Source organism: Amblyomma americanum, chromosome 3, assembly GCF_052857255.1.
Source record: "Amblyomma americanum isolate KBUSLIRL-KWMA chromosome 3, ASM5285725v1, whole genome shotgun sequence".
Taxonomy (NCBI): domain Eukaryota; kingdom Metazoa; phylum Arthropoda; class Arachnida; order Ixodida; family Ixodidae; genus Amblyomma; species Amblyomma americanum.
This window is the reverse complement of record NC_135499.1, coordinates 206,094,924-206,116,508: the sequence shown is the minus strand read 5'-3', so window position 1 is coordinate 206,116,508 and position 21,585 is coordinate 206,094,924. Positions and strand designations below refer to the sequence as shown.

General features: G+C 43.3%; 1 protein-coding gene across 1 annotated transcript; it reads left to right on the top strand.

Moving 5' to 3' along the window:
* Window positions 1-34: 34 nt before the first annotated feature.
* Window positions 35-20,428, top strand: LOC144125923 (proton-coupled zinc antiporter SLC30A5-like). Its single transcript, XM_077659739.1, has 16 exons — window positions 35-173; window positions 506-606; window positions 698-820; window positions 1,220-1,286; window positions 2,394-2,564; window positions 3,778-3,865; window positions 4,565-4,641; window positions 4,768-4,941; window positions 6,565-6,844; window positions 7,747-7,958; window positions 10,820-10,977; window positions 13,231-13,360; window positions 14,988-15,150; window positions 16,251-16,480; window positions 18,430-18,558; window positions 20,090-20,428. The coding sequence occupies exons 2-16, from the start codon at window positions 536-538 to the stop codon at window positions 20,273-20,275; spliced, it is 2,259 nt and encodes a 752-aa protein (XP_077515865.1). The 5' UTR covers window positions 35-173; window positions 506-535; the 3' UTR covers window positions 20,276-20,428.
* The last annotated feature ends 1,157 nt before the right edge of the window (window positions 20,429-21,585 follow it).

Below are 21,585 nucleotides of genomic sequence, written 5' to 3'. Positions count from 1 at the left end.
ATAGGAGCAAAATAGCGTTTCCGGTATTTCCGGTTCCGTCCCATGGTAATGGCGACGGCCACGGCATCCGATTTTTGAGTTCGTAAACGCCTCAAGCATGCGCGTGAGGTTTGCGCGTTTGCTGCTCGCCGCGAGTGAAGTTGTTGCCGAATGAGCCCAAGAAGCAGACTCAGGCAAGTGCTTATTCACGAGAGCAGTGCATTGTCTACCGTTGACGAGGGTGTCACGGAAACGATATCCATCTGTCGAGTGCTTTACGATTAGCCGGCTCTCGTCAGCGTAAAGCAGCTGTTTTAAACATATCAAGGTGCTGTCCCAGCATACTTTGATTTCTGGTATTTATTTAGTTTATCTTGTTTCCTTGCACAGGCGATCGGTTCTTTTCCAACGTTGTGAACATGCCATGACTCTATCATCGTATAGCTTAACACACGTAGAGATACTTCGCTGATCACTTTGTACAACGTAGGAAGCACTGGGAGCAATGACACATCTTCGTGTGCAGGTGCCATGCGCCGGGCTGTATAGATTAACCATGGACAGGTTACCAACCCACTACGGCCGCCAAGGGCAGCCGCGATCCCAAGTTATATATCACTCACCGAGGTAAGCCGATGTCACTTTGCCCAGCGCCTGCTTTGGCACTCTGCAGCGGCACTTTTCTTTTCCTTTGATCACGATAACTGTTTTTGCGCAGGTTCAAAGGATACGTGGCGAGCCTTGTTCTCTGTAAATGTATTCTGGCCTACGCATACTTCCTCTCCTACAATATCTTAAATTATCTCCACGTTGTACAGTTCCTCTTCATCGCGCGCCTTGTGTAAGTACAGTTTGTTTAACAGATTCATATTGGAGTGCAGTGAGTGATCTGAAAGGGTGGAGATAAAAAAAATCGCATTGTGAGTTTTGGGAATACTTTGGTGCAGATCAGCAAATCTGCGCTTCTGCAGAGGCTCAGGAGTGAGGTTGGCTAAAGGGAAAGTTCATTCCAATGCGGAATGCATTTATAAATGGCATGTAATTGTGAGAACATGAGCGTGCACAAATAAACGAATACAAACTTTCACAGCCAAGACTGAAACTTTGTTCACAGGGACTTGTCAATCCACAGTTGCGCAAGCACGTGGGGTTGTCTGAAAGCATGTTTTATGGGTCGTCATGCTGCAGTTATATTTGCATTCAGTGCTCAGCATCTAAACAGTTGCTTTCTCTGCTACAGGGCTTCAGCTGCTCTTGTAATTATACAAAAGCCCTTCTCAAGCGGATCAAAACTCAGCCGTTCACAAGTAAGTTCTTATTTACTGTTCATTTTTTACTGTCTTATTGTAGCATGAGCAACTTCAGTTTATGTGCCAGATCAACAGCCATCGTGTACCCAGCAACATTTTATGCCTGGCCAGATGCCTTACTGGCACAGTACTCTTATTGAATTTTAAATCTTTCGAATGCAGTCATCAAGGGTCATTCGGGTGGTTATTTTGCCTTTTACAACATTTTTTTTAACAGCAATTGATGACTCTTTATTCAGCGAAAAATTGATTATTGCGGTTTTTATATGGTGAAGCAACTCTGTGCTATGGCGCACTAAAGGGAAATAGTTTTGATAAAGTTCAACAACCTGCACTTTTTTAGCGTGCACTAAAGCCACAGTGCACAGACATTATTGCATATTGTCTCCATCGAAACACAACTGCTGAGAGCAGGATCAAGCTCACAAACAGGTGCTCAGCAGCCAACACAACATCCACTAAGCCACTGTAGTGAGTCTAGCTAAAAACATAGTTCACAGAGATGTACTGTAAGCATCAAGAAAATGAACGAGCCAAAACGACATACACAGAAAGACTGAGAAGATAGGAAAGAGGTTCGGCCTCTTTCCTAGCCAAAACGACGTAAACAGGACATTTGAAACAAGAACAGCCAACTTGCTAGCTCACTTGATATTCGCTTCCTTCGTGCGAAGACCCATGTGTGGAAGTGTTAACAGACCCAGCTTTTATTTTCTTTCCAATAGCTGTTATATTTAGTTAACTTGTTCACTTTCCATTTGAAGCTGATCGTACATTCAAAACTGCCTAATAAAGGCAGATGTGAAAAACTTTTCACTGCATTTGCCCTGTCCCCGTGATTTATTTGGCGAAAAAGAGAACTCCGAGACTTCCTGCTCTTCCCTGAGGCAAAGTAGTGGCAGTGAAAGCTTTATTGCATATGCCTACACAAGCAGGTATCAATTAATTAACTGCCTTGTTTTCTCTAGCTCTATGTTTTTAATAACTGAGAGCTTATGTTTTCATTTGTTTCCATAACTTCTCATGTTATAATATAGTGTACAGAATTCTGACTCCGTCCCCCTTTTTTTTTTACATTTTTCTTTATGTTGGCTTGTTTTGCAGTGGTTGCGGGTCCTTCGCCATTCTGTGATCAGTTGTTGCCTCACTCTTTTGGAGCTCTTTGGCCTCACCCTATGCGGGCCACTGCGAACAGTCCTGCTCACCCAACACAAGGACCTTGTGGTCGTAGTTGGCATAAAGGCGCTCTTTACGAGCGCTGGCGGACACTCCAAAGTAAGTGGAGTCATGCTTGTTACTAAGGTCTTTTACACATGAAGTGCCATGCAGCCAATTTTACTTCATGTCACGCTGAAATATCTGTAAAACTGCTAGATGCCAACGTAAGATCTGAAATTTATAGTTGCAGTTAAACTAAAAAAAATGAAACTGCAAAAGCAGTTCATTTCTGTTGTGTCTTCAAAAAATTTAGAAGCACGTGCTTTAGCTGTCATACGAAGAGCAAGTAGATAGAGGTAGTGCTTACTTCTGTTCTTAAGCAGCAAGGTTGTCGTGTCAGATGGATGTGCCGTCATTGCTTCGTAAAGGATTCATGTCTTGACTGCTGGTATTAAGGCACCCCTGACACCCTGATACCCTGAATGTGACTGACCTGAGAAGCAGATGTATAGATGGAGGGCACTGCTGGAACAAACTTTTCTTGTAAAATTATTTAACTTTTGTTTTTGAGGGAATATTATGTCAGTATCTCGTATTCCATGGCATCACACTGAATGTGCAAATGTATGCCTGGAAAAGCAAATGACAGGTTCCACATCATTCCAATTTGGTGCTCTTAGTGTTGTGCTAAGTTACAATGAGGTTGGAACATTAGTGCAGTTGCTGTCAGTTGCTGGTGTGGTTGAGAGTGGGGCTTCAAATGCCTGGCAGTCTTCATGCCAACCTAAGGATTTGGCTTGCAGTTCGTTATGAGCATGTCGCTTGCAGTTTGCTCAAATTTTTGTTCCTGTCTTCTGTGTTTTCCAGACTTGAGAACAGGAATACCTAGCCATGCTCAACCAGCAGCCCATCCTATTAATTAAGCCATCAGGATCATCAATGCAGGATGCTTCCATCGTCTTGAATGCCACCTAAAGCTCCCCTTTTGTAGCTTTTATAATCATGGCCTTTGTGGAGTTTGAGCTTGGGGGGCAGATATCACTGCTTTTGAGGCACAAAATTTTTTTTTCGGGATTGAAATGCACTCAAACACACATAAAAGCAAATAAGCATAGTCTAGAAACCCTGACCTTTAGTTTCTGGAGGCAGATAGGTGATGTTGCCTTTAGTGTCCTCTTAGTTGCCTTATCCATAAGCATTTAGTTGTGACTAAACGTCACAACGCTTTTTTTTCTATTGTGCTGAATCACTTCACTGATGTTATAGTTGTGAGAGATTAACCCTGTTTTTACACTGACTGCTCATTATGCCTTTCTCTTGTTCATTGCAGTTCAGAGGAGCAGTTTGTTTTATACTGGCCGTGCTGTCACTGCTGTTTCTCGACTTTGACGACAAAGAAGCCTTGCCAACAGAACACCGTATCCTCATGTTGCATTCATAATTTCACTCCATAATCAAGTGCAACTTCAAATGCAAACGCAGTTGAACTTTTTCATCGGGTAGAGATTTAGTGTAGGGCTTGACACCTGTGGTTGAAGGAAGACAACTGAGAATGGAACTTAGTGACCTCTTTAAGGACCTTTAAACATTTTCTGAGCATTATAACCAGATGGTTCCAGAAGGTACTCTACATTAAAACTACTGGGGCTGTTGCTAGCTTGCACAGCATAAAAGGCTCTTGATGTAATCGTAAAGTTAACTTCCCCTTTGAAAACTATATATTTTTTTTTCATGGCAGCTTGAAGTGTTAGTCTTCTTTTTCCTTGAGAAAACAAGGAATCAACAAAAGGTGCCTCAAAGTTCTTTTGAATTCATGGCTCGCTTAATCATCAAGGTCCATATTATATTCAAGTTGTTGTTGTACTTTGTCTATCATTGCAATACTTAGTATGTTTTATTTTTCCGGCTTGTTGTAAGGCACTCATTGTATCTTGTTAATTCAGTGCAGAAGCCTGATCATGGATCCTGTGTGACTGCTTTAATGTGTACATTTTTTAATCTTGCTAAACTTGTGTCAAGCATGTCATCATTTCATTGTTTGATGAAGCCTGTACCGACTCTGAACATGTGGCTTATGCCAACAGCAAAGACTTTGTCGTTTCTTAACCGACACTCAGCTGAAGGATACCAGCATCATGGGTTGAGCCACATCTTCTACTACTTGGTTTCATTCCTTGGACTTCCAGATCACAAGGTGGGATGACCTCCTCTTGTCGTTTAGTTGTAATGTTATCTTTCCCTGCAGGTTGGAGAGAAACTATTATCTTGAGTAATACTCTAGACTAATTAGATGGTGACAGCAACATATTTTGCCTTTCAGGGTGGTGTGCTGCTGCTTGTGTTGACGTTGTGCCTTCAGGCGGGATTTAGAACCCTCTCTCGCACATTAGCTGTCGACATTGGTGGAGCCAAGCGTCTCAACGCCCTGTCGAGCATTATGTCCGTTGCACTTCTAACCCCACTGCTGCTCTTTGTGAAGGTACCAACTCCCATGGTGAGTGCATCCATTTTTGGCATAGTGCTTCAGTCCTTACACTGCACATCGCCAGCGTCGGTAACGTTAATGCAAAACCCTTTACCACACTGCATTAGCTTCACATTGGCAGATATTTAGCTTATCAAACAGTGCAGACACAGTGCACAGAAATGACACGGATGTTGCTATGGTTCTTGTCTCCCTGACTCTTCTTTGGTTGATATGAGCTTATACAGTATCCGACGGTTAATTTGGACTCCAATAATTCGAACTTGTAGGATATTTCAGACCTCGATGAGGCACTGTCAGTCACCCAATTGATGCGCATACATATTCGCGACGGATATTTTGGACTTCAAAAGTCCGAAAGTTCGATTTTTCAGACTAATTTCAGTCGCCTGCGGGCTAAAATCGGCCATCTTATCGGCTTTACGCCGGCGCAAAAGGCGGCATCTTGTATTGAGGTGGATTTACGCTGCAGTTAGATCGGCTTGACATACTTTCGATACCTAATTGTTGCCAGTAGAGGTCCCTGCAATCTCTGACACTTCGAGGTGGCAGCCGGATTGTCATCGCCGTCAACTTGCTTTTGTCGCTGTCGCGGGCAGTTATCGCTTGTCCTATACATTTAAAATTGGTTGTTGGGGGAAGGAAATCTCGGCGGGAAGGGATAAAGGAGGGACTAAGGGAAGAAAAGAAGAAAGAGGTGCCGTAATGGAGGGCTCCGGAATAATTTCGACCACCCGGGGATCCTTAACGTGCACTGACATCGCACAGCACACGGGCGCCTTTGCGTCCATCGAAATGTGACCACCGCGGTCGGGTTCCAACCCGGGTACACCGGATCAGTAGCCGAGCGCCCTAACCACCGAGCCACCGCGGCGGGTGTCATACGTTCGCCATTCGCCATTTCGTCACTTGGGTTTCTCCGACCGCGTTGACCGAGTGGCGCTCGGTCTTCACGAAGTTACATCCGTTCGCCGTTTTGTGATTGCGTCCGGCGGTTCCGCCGCTTTGAACGAAAAGTTGTTCCGCCGCTTTGAACGAAAAGTGACTTATCTTTGCGTGTGTTTGACGAGCGGTGTTGTGCGTACTCGGGTTGTGGACAACATTGCCCGCCGGGTCCGTCAAAGAAGCGTGAGAAGCATTCCAACTAAACGCGGTGACCTTGTTGTCTAGCGTGTACAGTGAAAGCACAACTTTGGCACAAATACAGGCGCAAATCGTCGCCAGCAAGCGAAATGTGTCGCAAGGTAAAATCAGTGACATTTTTAAGCCGATTTCATCTCAATAAAGTGATTTTTTTGTACTTCACGGATTTTTCGGACTGTTCGATTATTCGGGCCATTTTTCGGGTCCCTTCGAGTCTGAAAAAATCGGTCGGCGACTGCATGTGTACAAGCTAGCCCAACGATGCACCTCACCAGATTTCTTAAGGTTAAGTGCTATGCTTTCTTGCATTGCATAAAGTTCTGGTTTCATAGCAGTACTGTGACCTTTCTGTGCATTTATGAGGTAGAAAAAACAGTAGGTTAGAGAAGCATTGTTCATTTTTGTGGTGAAGACGTATTACTGAAGATACTTTACTAGTCGTCACCTGAGTTTGATGCCTTTCTGTGCATTTCCCCTGGTCTGTTGCAGAAGGAAGAATTTTCGCAGATGCCCTTTTTTCTGTTGCCCCTGTTCTTTTCCGGTCTGGCCATCTTTGTGCTGGACTATTACGTCGAATCTGTGTGCACCCTTCGTCTCGACTCCTGCATCACAGCCAGACTGGGTTCACTAACAGTGTTCGTGGCTTCCCTGTTTCTGGCCTGCTCTTGGGGCATGAGCATACAAGCAGGCAGCTCATGGACAAGTTTGGCCTCGGGGCAGCATTCTCTCTCGGGTGGCCTCATCTTCGCATGGGTCATGTTTATATTTGGTGAGTGCTTCACAGATGACCACAGGGCATTTCTTAAAATTGGTGGCAAGTAAAGAACTACGGGGGGGCCAATCGGTTGAATCTTCACGAGAAAAAGAATGCATGAGATACTTAGCAGTGAGTACTAGTTGCCTCGTGTTTCATGATTGGTGTACTGGGTTTAGGAACTATCGCTTTGTAACTCTGCTTCCTGATACTCTGAGATTTTTTACTCTGATATATTACGGAACAAAAAGGGTGACCTTCAATCAGTAGCTGACAAACTTGTGGCGCATTAGCTATATCTAATTGTAAAACCATTTATGGTCTCGATGTTGGCTGACAAAATACTGTGAAAGCACATACTGTGTGCAATTAAATAAGTAAACTTAGTATTTTATCTCAAGCCATCTTATTCCTGAACAGTTTTTGCTGCATTGAATGGCTTAGCTGGTGACGTTTTTAGCATTCTGGTAAATTTGATTCTATTATGGTGCTGCAGAGCTTGTAGAAATGGAAATTTCAATATTTTCAGCTTCTGCAGTTTTAAGTGATTTGTTATCAAAAATTGAAGACCTAACTCAATATTATGCTTTTGTCAGTTAAGAGACCTTTTGAATACAGCAAACTTCCTCCAAATTAGTTCACTGGCTGCTAAAGAAACCCATTCCTCTGCTGCGGTGTCTGTTATAGATGGAGTGACCAGATCAAAGCTTACCTGTAAGGCACTGTGCATTAAATATGTTAGCCATCATGAAAAAGCACCTATCCTATTGTTCAGTTTGAATAATATTTAATCTTATAAAATCATAGTAGCAGGTATTCACCTATTCGTTATGCAGTCTTCATGCTTGTATGTTGTGTACTCTGTAACTACCCACATATCGTCAGGAAACCAATTCCATGCTTTGGTTTCTCAACAGCCACTTTGATTTTGAGTGCACCTGATATGAAAGGCACCAAGGGTACCCTGGTGGGCTACTCCAGTGGCGGTGACCCTCTCTACCACTTCAATGGAGATGCGTTTCACCTGGGATCAGGCTACTCTGTGCTGTCCGTGCTCAGGTCGGGCCTGACGCAGATAATGAAGGAGTCTGATTCAAGGCGGATATTCTACTTCCTCTGCATCAATCTGGTGGGCTTCAGTTTTTGCTTCTTGCTAACCTTACTAATGCGAAAGCACTTCTTGTCTCGTGAGTGGTATGGACAGGACCTGTCATCAGAGCGTGTTCGTACAAATCATCGTTTATAGGGGTAATTAATAGACTAGTTGGTTAAATATTTATATGATTAGCATGAATGAATGAATGATTAATTTGCCAGAATGAATAATTGAATGGGTCATTAATTAATTGGGTGAATTGTATGTATAGTTAATTACTTGAATTGGTCCATTAGTTCCAAATTGATTGGTAATTTAATTGAATTGTTGAATTAGTTCATTAAAGGGGCTGCGAAACGCCGCTTGAACGGATGCCGATTACACTTCAGACGGATTCTTTATGTCAAACAGATGCTGACTCAAAAAGAATTACGAGAATGGATGCATAGGAATGGGAGTTATTCAATGAAGAAGTTTCAAAATACAAGTGAACAAAATGCTGCCCTCAACTCGATTTTCGTGCAGCTTCCCATTCCCATTTCACTCTCCCTGTGACGACACTCGGAGAGACCAATCAAAACAGCCTATCTGAGCACGTGGCGGAAGTTTGTACTCCATGGTTGCCTGTTCTCCGTAACTCGTTCATGCCAAGGCTGGCAGCGTCGTTTGCATGGTTACAGCAACCATGTGAACGCCCAGCTGACCCATTGGTGCTTCACCGTCACGTTGACGGCGCAGAAGAGAACACTGATCTGTGACGTTCCCTTACTTATGGATCCGAACTCGAGCGCAAGATATTGCGACGGTGTGACAGCCTGCGCAAAATATCAGACACATTTAGCATAGCGCGTACCGCTACTGCTTAGCACCAACCATCTCTTTTCGCTCCTAGCACGCTGGTTGGTCACGACGAGCAAGGACCGCGCGCTGTTGACGGGAACGTGGCGCCATCTGGCGCCGCCGCCCGGTGATCCTCCACAAGCTGACTATGCGCACTGCCTGCTAAATGTGAAACGAACGCTTCCTTCCTTGGAACCGAAACGAACGCTTATAGAGTGCAATGGCTCGATCGGATCGATTTCGCAAAGCCACTCTCGGATACATAGAGAATAGAGAGTAGCCATAAGTGATGAGTGCTAGATCGTAGGGTGTTTACAGAGAGGCGCAAAGTCCTTCGATGCAAAAAGTAGCCAGAGCCTCTGTTGGTGTATTTTTGTATTACTTTATTTACAGTGCTTTTATCTAGGGCAAACAAGTTGGTTTTGTTAATGTGATATAAAACACACGAACTTGACAAAACGTATTTCTAGTTATTAACACAATTTGCAATATATTTACTCTTTGTCCAATCATCAAGCTTGCACCAAGTGATGTCATATCCACTGCTAAAAACCGCCACTTTATGGTGACACCGTCAGCATCACGGATTTGTTTTTGCGAGCTAATTAAAATATTAAAAACCTTAGTATACGCGGTACGACTGATGCTAATAGCATCACTATAACTCATTCTATGAAACCAACAGGCAAAACAATGCACTGAAAATGTGTTTCGGGGCCCCTTTAAGGAAATACTTATATAAGCAATGATTTCAAATACATTCAATTTTGTTGCCAAACTGCTTAATCAATGGACCTATTGAATTAATTCAATTAGTGCATTAATTCACACATCTGTAAGCCAGTCAGATTGATGAATTAATTACTGGATTGGTCAATTAAAATAATTAATTGGTACTTCGGTGCACTTACTAAATGCTCTAGCAATGGGGCCCACATCTTTAGATGTAGTAGAACTAAAGTTAGAGTGAATGAAAACACAACTTAGAAGCTCAGAAACTTAGAGGCATAAAGAAATGAATACGCAGCAACATAATATTGTCCGCTGGTTGCTCATGCTGTCTGGCATAACTTGGCATCCTCTGCATTTTTATAGAACTTTTATAGTTCTTTTGCTTTGCATCCCTATGTTCACAGATATTTGTTTTTTGCATACTAATTTACTTTCATTTAATACTGCAGCTGTAACCTAGTACACTCCACATTTCTTTGCATGAACTTCCATAGTGTTATTAGAATGCCCTGTGCACATGGAACCTCTCTCTCAGCAACACAATATGCCCTAGAGTGGAAATCAATGTGAAAGAAATCTCTCTTTGTAAAAAAAAACTAAAAGATAGCTGCAAATGGTAGTATATAGCAGAACATTAGCTTTTTTAAGTCTTGCCATTCATGCTGAGGCTACAGCAAGGTGCTAGCTCAATTTTTATATGTGAGGCTACATTTTATACCTCCGCTAATCGAACTCCAGTCAAAAGATAGTTGCTTTACACTTGGAGTAAGCAGACACAGAGCATGTAGTGATTATTGCAATGCACTGTTCTCGTCTATACTCCATATCATACGTCAGATGCAATGCTGTGAAAGGTACGGAAGTAGTCCGCAAGAAAGAATAAAGGGAGGCATGTTACTCCATGGCTTGGTTTGTGGTCGGGTGGTGTAGGCATGAGAAAGCGGTAACGTGTCATCAGCAGTAAGAGCATATTTAATCAAGTTCGCGACAAACGTACCATGTAACAAGCCTGCATACAAAACATTTACTATTTTTCACTCATCAAAAAGAATGTGCTACTTTTTGATAGCGGATGTAGGCAGCACAAACAAGAGTGCTAGCTTTGGCGGTGGTACGCTTGAATATATGAAACGGAGTATACATACATACGCTGTATGTCATCTTTCGTCTCCTGATAATTTAAGGTGACTGTTGTGCAAAGTCATCTCAAGTGTGCGGGGCTGGTGCATGTCATTTATCTGTGTGCCCCTATCTTTTGCCATTGCGTTTTATTAACTGCATTTTTTTTCTTTTTTTTTTCTTATGTTTCCATCTCATTCTAGATGTTCACAGGTGTTGAGCTGCTCTATGGCATGTGGACAAACTCTCTAGGTCTCATCTCAGATGGATTCCACATGCTTTTTGACTGCTCTGCTCTAGTTATGGGTCTCGCTGCTGCCCTGCTGGCAAGGCGCAGTGCTACGCGGACTTTCCCTTTTGGGTGAGGATTTCTTGGCACTCACTCAGTGGTTTTGTCTGCTTTCCTCCCCACACCTTTCGGCCTCGTGTTAAGCTCTAAATGTGAACACCCTCTTACTGTTGTGGAAGGATCGATGCTCATAAAATGCTTTTCCATCCAAATGGGATGTAGAAATCGCAGTCTTTCTCGTCAGGTAGAGGAGATGTAAGCATGAAATGATTTTCAGTGCTTGCATGGCAGTCTCTGGGATGGGTTGTACAGTCAAACCAAAGTATATCGAACTCGAAGGAGATTGCAAAGAAAAACTTGAAGAGGCACTTAAGCTCTGCTTTAGGGGTTTGACAGTTGTTAATAGGTTGCTTCAGTGGCCTGCTGGTGTTCTTTGTGCACCGCTTCGCAATTACGGATGCTGTTTTCTCTTTCTTCATCACATAACGCTTAACCTGCCCCTAAAAGTACAATGAGATAGAGAGATCCCACCTACTTAATGCTCCTTCTCTGTCACCTAGGTTCATCTTGCGTGCCCATGTACGCGGAATTGGCCATTCTCTACTTTACATCCATAGATTGCGTGCAGTCCTCATACCATTCCTGGCACAGTGTTGCAGCATTTAAGCGATGTGCCACTTCCCCGGCAGGCGGCTGTTTCAAACACAACCGCCAGTGGGACTTGTGAGACCCAGGTCACTCTTCCCGAGCAACCTCTCGCAATGAATCATTAATTTAACTGCCACCTGCTATGGTGGGCAGTTTGCTCATAATCTGATGAGCAGGTTGCCACTTGCCGCTGTGGGCAGATTGTGATAAAGTCAAAAGGTCATGTGACTGAGATGGCAGGTGGGCCACCTTTTCCACTCATTAACACCGCCACCACCCACGGCACTGGATTTTCTGCTGAACAGGAGGGAGCCTTAGTGCTGTTATGTTCATAACTCAATATGTATCAATAATTTTATATGTACAAAATGGCAGTAGATAAGCTTATTTATAACCTAGCAAGAACAGATTGCACTCACCCTAGTGAAACACTTGTTGCAGCGACATGCTGCCCATCAGTGTGTCGGCAGAGCATTTGGTGTTGCCGGGCCTAACCCCCTTTGCATCTATGTCACAGTGGATGTGTTTTGGAACTAGCCACTCCCTATCATAAGATACCAGTGCACTATAAATAGAATAATTGCTTATTAAAATTAAACTTCAGCTAGTTGCTGCAATGTCTTCGGCAGTGAAGCGAGTGAAGCATGCTATGCGAGGGCTATGGTTAGTCTTTAGTTAGTTAGATTGGCTTCACCGCATGATAGAATATGGCACCAAAATTGAGTACAAGTGACCAAAGACTACCCGCAAGCGCACCCCACGTTTGTCTCCTCACACTGTTTCATAATGCTAGCTTTGTAGCAGGTGCCCAAGGCCACACAGCTGACACGTCTCTACTCAGAAAGTGATCAAAGAGCACCATTAGGCGAAGCACCACATGCAGGAGTGTGGTGCGCAATATAGTGATTGACCTGCGAATGGTAGCTCGATATACTGCGTGACTTTTACGCAGGATTTTCAAGGCGATAATTTATGTGTTCGGTATATCCAATATAATTCGAAATATTCGAGTTCGATATATCCGGGACCAACTGTAGATGGTGCTAGCTGCATGCTTGAAATGGGCCTTGTCCATGTCATGCCATACAGTACCACTCCACAAAGCATTTATTCTTCTCACCTCATTCAAGCTCAGAATTTGCCGGACAGGTATGTGTTTACGATTACACGATCGCAAGTAAACTACACAGGCCTTTAAGCTCATGGTGCCCTGAGTCAAACTGAGCCTCACTTTTAAGCTTCATCCCTGCCAAACACAGCCTTAGGATCTGCAATGTTGCACGGGCGTGAAAGCTTGCACCGTGGATCACCCACTTTTTGCCGCCCTCGCCCATCTTTTTTACAGGCAGTCTCTATAATTGAGTCGCTTCCATGCCTGCGGGCATCAGAGCTTGCTTAAAATGAGCAAATAGAATAGCTTCAACACACACAGTGCTATGTGCTGCCAGTGGCAACCCGGAGTCACAGTAAATGCAGTCTTCTCAGCTTTGCTGGAGAAAGAAAAGAAGACTGTTGTCTTGTGTCACTAATTGGCTTCATTTTCATGACTCTTGCCTGTAAAGCACTTGTATTGAGGCTGACCTGATGTGCCTTATGTTGCCAATTTTAGCACTAATGTTTCTTGCAAACATTTGGGTCCAAGTGGTGTTTTAATATGTTTTCAATTTACACTTTCAGATATGGCCGCGTGGAGGTTCTGTCAGGTTTCATGAATGGCCTCTTTCTTGTTGTCATTGCCTTCATGGTCTTCAGTGAAGCTGTCACTAGGCTGTTTGACCCTCCACAAGTCAAGACAGAGCGTCTGCTGGTATGCTACCTAGTCCGCTACCTTTAATTACTTTCTGGCACATATTCGTTTGTTTATTTATTTGTTTGTTTATTTGTGCCGCACAGGCCCCGAAGAGTATTGGGTGAGGTTGGCATAACAGAAAAGGAGTGCATAAAAATTAGAAATCTTACTAAAGGTACAACAGACGTGGTACAAGGCATTTATACGAAAGGAGCATGAAGTTGATCCAAGAAAGAAGTAAAAGACAGTAATAATAACATTTGAATGCAATAACTTAAAATATAAAAAGTCGGTAAAGCCAAATGCAGTGATGCAAAAAAAGTGATAACCAGGTACAGCTGGAACAGTAAGTAGTACAACAGAAAACATTTTCTTCATGATGATGATATTCATTCTCATCATCAGCGCAGCTATGCCCACTGCTGGACAAAGGCCTTTTGCATTTTACATTAAAATCTCAATGATACAAATCTCAAAGGGTTACAAAATGTATCCGTGTTGTAAAAAAAAAAGAGCAAAATCTGCTTTTTGAAGAGAGAAATGGAACAAATCTGTTCCCAACAGCACACAACAATTACATACAATTTATTAACAGCTGCATGCCATCACTCAGTGCTCATTGTGCATACTGCCTAACTGGCAATCGCAGCGTCGACTTGTGGGGGCCACAGACCACTGCTCAGTGCTCACAATGCATATTGCATCACTGGCGATCGCAGCGTCGGCAATGTGCACACCACATGTCAGTGCTCACGGTGCACACTGCATGACTAGCGGGGGTACCGCTTAGTGCTTGCTGGCTTGATTATGGCTCCCGCGTTTGTATCATCCGTAGTGGCACAAGAGAATGTTTGAGACATTCCAATTTCTGCACATTGTACAAAATGCACTTCAGCTGTGCAACCACCTGTGCAGTACGGCAAAGCCTGCTGCCTACCATCTGACCGGGCACTGCTTGGCACTAGGGGGTTCACTTATGGTATATTTTTTTTTTTTTTTGGCATGGTTGTTTTCGGCCAAAAAAGTGTACAGTGCTCCATTAGACCTTTTTCTTCTCTCAATATATTGCCAAGTAGTCTCTTTTTGAATGGCATCATCATCGTCAGGCGCCCGCTGCCTTGTGCCCAGCGGTTCACAAGTTCATATCATCTGCCACGGCATGAGAAACTGTTCACTTCATCCCGAACCGTAATGTAATGTATACGATGCACTATGGCCGAGACATTTTTAAAATTCATATCACCGTGAAAGTCGGGTCAACCATAGTCATGTCGCCGAGAATCTGCTGCATCTACAGTGTTGAAGCTTTCTTGTTAAGAGCTTATCTCAATGTAAACGGCCATGAATGTTTTTAATAAAATGTTATTCTATGTAATATGAAACATTAAATACATGACCATTGTTTATATGCATGTTGCTTGCACATAGCCTTGCTGTCAGAGCAATTGTTTCTTAAAAGTCCTGCAGCCACATAGTGAATATGGCCTGCTTACAATCAGGGACCATAGTGACTATCATAGTCACTCAACGAATTTTGGCGCCCATGTATATGCAGAAGGGATGTCCGGCATTTCTGTGACAATGGCTAATATGCATTTTTTGTTAGTCAAAAGGAAGAAACTGCATCGGGAATTTTGTTTTCCAGACTGTCTCCGTCATCGGCCTCCTTGTGAACCTTGTAGGAATCTTCGCTTTTCGTCATACTCATTCGCACAGCCATGGGGCCGGCCACGGCCACAGCCATCACAGCCACAGTCATGCGCACAATCATGGACACAGTCACACAGCTGCCAATGCAAATCTGCAAGGTGAGCAGTGTTGGGTCATGGAAGTTTGAAATTTTCATGTCTACAAATTAGCTTGAGTTCAGGCAACCGTTTGCAATGCATAAAGCATTGGCTGTCATTGCATGCCATGCCTTATGAACTTCATAATGGCACTTGGGAGGAACCATGGAAGGTATTTATATACTAATACATAGTAGCATTCTCCTACATTGAACTTTCCACAATGGCTCAGTTGCTTTGGCATTTAGCTGTCGACCGCAAGGTCGCAGATTCGATCCCGGCTGCGGCGGCCATATTTTGATGGGCGTGAAATAGAGACACACTCCTGCTGTGCGATGCTAACGCACACTAACACGTTCAGTGTGGCAGTAATTTTCGGGGCCCTAATCCCTGTACGTTGTGGCCCTCCGGTGGGCGACCCTTAGATTTTCTTCGGTGCGGTGTGATCCTCCAATGAATGTTAAGCAAGTCAACTATTTGAACTGACAGCAGATGGCAATACCAACCTGGCATGTCTGTTTTTTACAGGACCTTTGAAAAGTGTGAGCTGTCCCACAGCTTCATAACGCCACTCAGTATTAGTGCTGCACAGCAGAAATACACAATGTTACCCATCAGGGACTCATAACGCATTGAACTTGCTAAAGGACCCCAAGCAGTCTAAATTAATCTGCAGCCCTTCACTATGGCATCCCTCATAGCCGACATGTCGTTTCAGAACATTAAACCCCATTTGCAATTCTCTCACATTGGCTGTATTGTCCCAGTTTCAAGCACATGCTCTGCTCATGCTTTGAGCTGAGCAACAAAGCAAGATCTCCGTTTGATGTTTGCTGAAATTGCAAATAATGTAAAGTATGTGCCAGAATTTTTCTTTTTTCAATCTGAACTTTTCTTCCATAGCATTAATTTTTTAATGCTTTTATAACGTTTGGGAGAAGGGTGAGGATCTGGAAGCTTTTTTTTTTTTGAAGGTCTTTGCTAGATCTAACACACTTGCTGTGCTCTGCGTTAAACGTGCGCACACTTATAATGCAGAGCAGATCAGCTTGCATGCAAAAGCCAAGAGTACAAGAGCCGTGTGCCTGATATCCACACATTGTTTCTCTCTCTCTCTTCAGGTGTGTTCCTCCACATCCTGGCAGACACATTAGGCAGTGTTGGTGTGATTGTGTCATCCTTACTGATTGACCAATTTGGACTGCTTGTGGCAGACCCCCTGTGCTCTGTGTTTATTGCTGTGCTGATCTTTGTGAGCGTGCTTCCTCTACTCAAGCATTCCTCCATGATCTTGGTGCTCAGGACGCCCTGTCAAATTGAAGGCAAGAGGCTGTCATCGGTTCTTGGCAAGGTAGGGAAGAAGCAGCGTGTGTTTTGATGTCATGCTACACATTGAGCATGAGTCCTGATAGTCAAACTCATTGAAATAGATGCCAGCCTCCAATTTAAACTCAAAATCCGTCTCTTGCTGGACCTCTGATCGTTGTGCTTGGAAAATGTTTAAAGCACTCTGGTTAAACTGGCCGCTTGGGCTGCCTTGGCCTTCACACACTGGATAGGTTTTAGATAGAGGATTGTGGCCACATGAGCCCACAGAGGGTCACCAAAGCTACACTTTCATTTAGCAGAGGGAATGCTGCAGATGCTCACATGTTGCAGCATGCCATTCACTGGGCTTGCTAGGCCTAGCTTGCTTCACGCTGTAGCTGTAGCAATTGGTTATTTGGGACCATCTGCCACGTATTACTCCTGACTGTGATTGGTGCCTTGAGTTAGCAAAGGAAGTAGGCAAACAGGCCTGACAAGAGCTGACACGCACTGGTAGCTGTTGTTACAAAGCCGTTGTAGAAATTTTCTTGATGTCTCTTGCTGGCTAGCTTTGCATGCGGAGCACTATTTTGAACTTTATGCGCGTATATACCGTATTTACTCGCGTAATGAACCCACTTTTTTTCCAGAAAAGTTGACATCAGTTTGCGGGAAGGGTTCATTATGCAGAAAAAAAAATTTTCAACAGATTTTTTTTGAAGTGTCAATATTTCATATCATACCTCCGTCCGTCCTTCCGTCATCATTAAACGTGCGTGATCAGATGCGTTCGGGCTGCTGGTGCTTAGCATCGTTCACTCTGATGCGATCGGGCAATTTTGCGGTAGCCCAGGCAAAATGGGCAATTTTGCGGTAGCCAGAAGCGCCAGGCTACCGCATTCGCGTCAGGATAACATGAGCATGCGGCTGAACACCAGCCCTGAAGGTCAGGCGCCCCACCAAAGCTCTCGCGCTCACCTGTACCCCCTTCCCTTCACCCCTCTGCAGGAGCTCTCCTCAAAAGATAAACAAGTGGTGGTGTTATTGGTGGCGGGCAGCATCTTGGGGCGCGCTGTCAAGGAGTGCGCTGTGGTGCGATCCCCCCTCTTCTGGCAGGAGCTCTCCTCAAAAGATAAACAAACAAGTGATGTTATCGCGGCTAGCAGCATCTTGGCGTGCTGCCAAGGTCTGTGCGCTGCGGACGGTGCGAAAACTGAGTAGCCAGCTACAAAAAGCTAAAGGCTGAAAAAAAAATAATAAATTCTGACCGACAAAAGTGGGGGGCGTTCATTACGCGAGTAAATAAGGTATTTACCTTTATTCTGATTTAAAATAATCTGCTGTGACAGGAGCTTACGTGCATTTTGTTTGGAGAGCAAACATGTTTTTGTTTAATTGCTTCAGTGGTGAGTTGGACCATATGTAATGTCTGTTCTAGCCTGATTTTAATGTCATTTTCACCATTTCAATCCTGTATAATGTGCAATTCCCAATGCGTGCAGGTTTGGGGAAAATTGTGTGCTCATAGTGAAAGTATGTTGTGAGCAAAATCAGTAGAGTTGGAGCCTTATTTTTGCCTTTTCAGCATCTGCCTTCAACCAATGTTTACTGTTACCTTTAGCCTGCTAGCAATGTTTAGCTGTAATGCTTTTATTTTTTTCAGTAATTTTTATGTTTTCCTCTGATTTCTATTATTTTTACCTTGTCCTGCTAATTGTCCTGTTTTATATACCTTTACTGTGGTGCTCTCTATGTTGCTTGCTCACATTTGATGATCATCGTAATTAACCATTACAGGCTTGTGTCTTATAAAGGTAGTTCAAAACTGGTTCGGAGCACATTGGTCCTTGCTTGCTGTGCTGAACAGGAAGGGTGGAATAAGTTGACACTCGATGTCGACTCTGTAACTTAATTCTGCTCTTTGCACCTGTGGTGCCCTTCTGAAGGTAGTTGACAAACTCTGAGAGTTTGTGTGCATTTTTTATTCCCCAGGTCTTGAAAATAGAAGGCGTGCTGTCATATCGAAATGAGCATTTCTGGTACCACACTAGTGATGTGCTGGCTGGGTCCCTCCACGTCCAGATCGCCAAGGAAGCCAACTCCCAGAAAGTGCTTAGTCAGGTAGTAAATAATCTGCCTAAATACTAGTATTACTTTTATCTTGTAGCTTTCACTGCAGTAGTGTAGCAGAGTTCATCCAAGACCACTGTTTTGTTGAAGCGCAGTGCTGTACAAATGACATGTACAGTCTAGCCGAGTAACTGCTCTAGACCGGTACTTGCACTTGCTTTTGATGTCGCATTAGGCAGGCGGCATCCTGTAAAATGCTCCTACAAACCTCCATCATGTTTTTTTAAAAAAGCCAAATCCAGTCTCTAGCACTGTGGTGATGGAACCTAGCACCGGTGATTAATTTATTACATTTGTCACCTAGCACACTTTCAGACTCAGGAAACTTGGCTATTGTGGAGATTGTTGCAGCCACTGTGGGAAATTTCACAAGCATATCCACATGGCTAATGAACTGCATCAGAACTCAGCTCCTCAGTATTAAGGTGCACAGTTAAACCAACAAGTGCGCAATACAACATAGAGACTGCTTGTTAAATATCAGTGGCTTGAGGTTTTTCACAGACAGCCTACAGCCTATTGGATTCGGGCTGTGCAAATATTTGAAATAGTTTGCAAATAGTACAGTAAAACCTCATTGATATGTTTTCAGCACATGTGCTCAAAATCGTGGGTGTTAAAGATGTCCCTTGGAGTTACACTATTTTTTTCCCGGTTAATATGTTCCCGGATAACGTGATTTCCGAACTACCACATTTAAAATTTCTTAGTGCTTGCATTGCTGCGAAACCGATACACAAGGGCTAACCAGGCTACATCTCGTTGATAATGCTACATTTGCTGCAGCATTCTGCAGCATCAGGGTGTGTTCAAACTGCGTCACGAGAGAGCTTGGAAAGGTTGGTCCTGATTACGCTGTAGCTCAGGCTGCCACAGTTCATCCGCATCCATTTAATGAGCCACGCCCCTCAGTTAGCAACCTTCGATGCTACTACACCAGTAAAGAGATAACTGGCCTCCTTACATTACTTCATGAAAGTATTCAATAAGCTTATTTGTCATGTAAGCATTAAGTCAGACTTTTATATTAAACTTTTTTCACTGAACACAGTTATGTTAAGTGAATTGTATCCAAGTTAATAGTCAGCAAAATAAAGCGTGTTACTACATATTACCAATGCATGATTCCCTCTCCTCCGCCCTTATTTCATGCCTGGTAGGCCTTTTAGGTGTAATAAATTGTGATGATAGTGAGCGAGATAAAATTTGTCCACTATATCTCTTTTCCTTTCATCACTTTGTTTTGTGAAGAAACCTTTTTTTTTAATTTCAACTAGTATGTCTGTTGTTTTCCAAACTATTTAAAACTATTCAGTTCAATTCACAACCAATTAACATTATTCTTATTAACTCTGCAGCTAAGAATTGATTTTTGCATACCTCTGCTTATTGCGTGCTTGTAATCTTCTGGGAAAATATGTGCTGGGTAAGACTTGCATTTTCTGTCGCAGCTCTTGCAGCCAGTTCAAGGCTCACAGCCTTTCAATTACAAAAGCTCATATATGTAACACATTTTCTGCAGGTTTCATCCCTGTTCAAGGAACTGGGCATGCAGCACTTCACAGTTCAAGTGGAAAAGGAAGAGTTCTTCCAACATATGTCGGGCCTTCGTGCTAGTACAAACTATTATAACAATGCGTTGCTGAGGTCAGCGTCGCATCAGGCCTCTAATGGTGCCTTGTCTCTGTGTATTGTGAAATCAGTATGATTCCAGCGAAGGACCTTCGCAGCAACTCTACTGTATGTATGTGTATGTGTGCGCCTGATGGACTCTACTGTTTTGTACAGCGCGATTTGTGCATAGTGTACCCAAATAAAGTTAGGTTGTAATAAAATGGCCAATTCCCAAGTGCCAGTTGAAGTTGTATGCTGCTTGAGTGAACAGCATTATCAGAAACACAGTTACGAGTTTTAAACATTCATATTTCTCAGCATTCCACTGGGTCCAAGACCTGAAAATATCTAAATAATACCTTCCAAATATGCCGGTATCACTTCTAGTGCAGTTTCTTTATTTCTTCAAAGATTAAAAGATTTTAAGGTATGTCCAATTGAAATTCATTGGTATGCTTCAATAGTGGCAAATTTTAGGGGATGTGATGAAACAAACAGGTCCCAAAGTGAAGTAATGAACGATTCAGATAACAGAGATGGTTGCTGTAAGGAAAGTACCAGGTGTTTATCATGTTACTTATTACTTTTTCTTTTTAGAAAGAAAAATAGTTCAGGAAACAGACTTCTTTATAGTTGGAGGATAAGGTTGCTGCATCACGGCTAAGCAGAGAACTAAAATGTGCTATTGTACTCTGGAAACATATAAGAGCATGGTTAAACCTTCCTCACTTTTTGCTTTTTTAGGTTTGGTTTATATGGGTTTAACATCCCGAAGCGACTCAGGCTATGAGAGACGCCGTAGTGAAGGGCTCCGGAAATTTCGACCACCTGGGGTTATTTAACGTGCACTGACATCGCAGAGTACACGGGCCTCTAGAATTTCGTCTTCATCGCAATTCGACCGCCGCGGCCAGGATCGAACCCCCGTCTTTCGGGCCAGCAGCCGAGCGCCATAACCACTCAGCCACCGCGGTGGCTGCTCACTTTTTGCCCTGTGGAGAAATGTTGCATTGCAAAGATACATACCATGAATTCTTAACGGTCGCTGCATACTTAGCATTAAATGCGTAGGTTTTTGGTAAGGCGGGCGCCTTTCATCCTCAAGCGTTTGCAGGCCCAATTTCTTTGTTGGATGGTTGTTGGGGGCATATTACAGTAACGTCGCATCTTTCGACAACTTGCTATCAATGAAGTGTGTACTGCGAATCCTAAAACATTGTTGGAGGCCATTCCATTGGCACGGGGGTAGAAAACTTTGTCCTCCTGTCACCTTTTTTTAGGTTTACTGAGTACAAATTGAAGTTGACCCGTACACAATAGACTACTGCTGTCTAATGAAAGAGATGTTGCTTTTACTTTAAATGGAGTTTTTGTAACCTAAAAAAGCCCAGAAAATGAAAAGCA

What these genes read in the sequence shown, in the direction of transcription:
- LOC144125923 (XM_077659739.1), top strand. Translation starts at nt 536, where the DNA reads ATGGACAGGTTACCAACCCACTACGGCCGCCAAGGGCAGCCGCGATCC. An exon ending in CTCTTCATCGCGCGCCTTGT is followed by an intron (nt 821 to 1,219) that starts GTAAGTACAGTT and finishes TCTCTGCTACAG; the next exon opens with GGCTTCAGCTGCTCTTGTAA. An exon ending in TTGGACTTCCAGATCACAAG is followed by an intron (nt 4,642 to 4,767) that starts GTGGGATGACCT and finishes TTTGCCTTTCAG; the next exon opens with GGTGGTGTGCTGCTGCTTGT.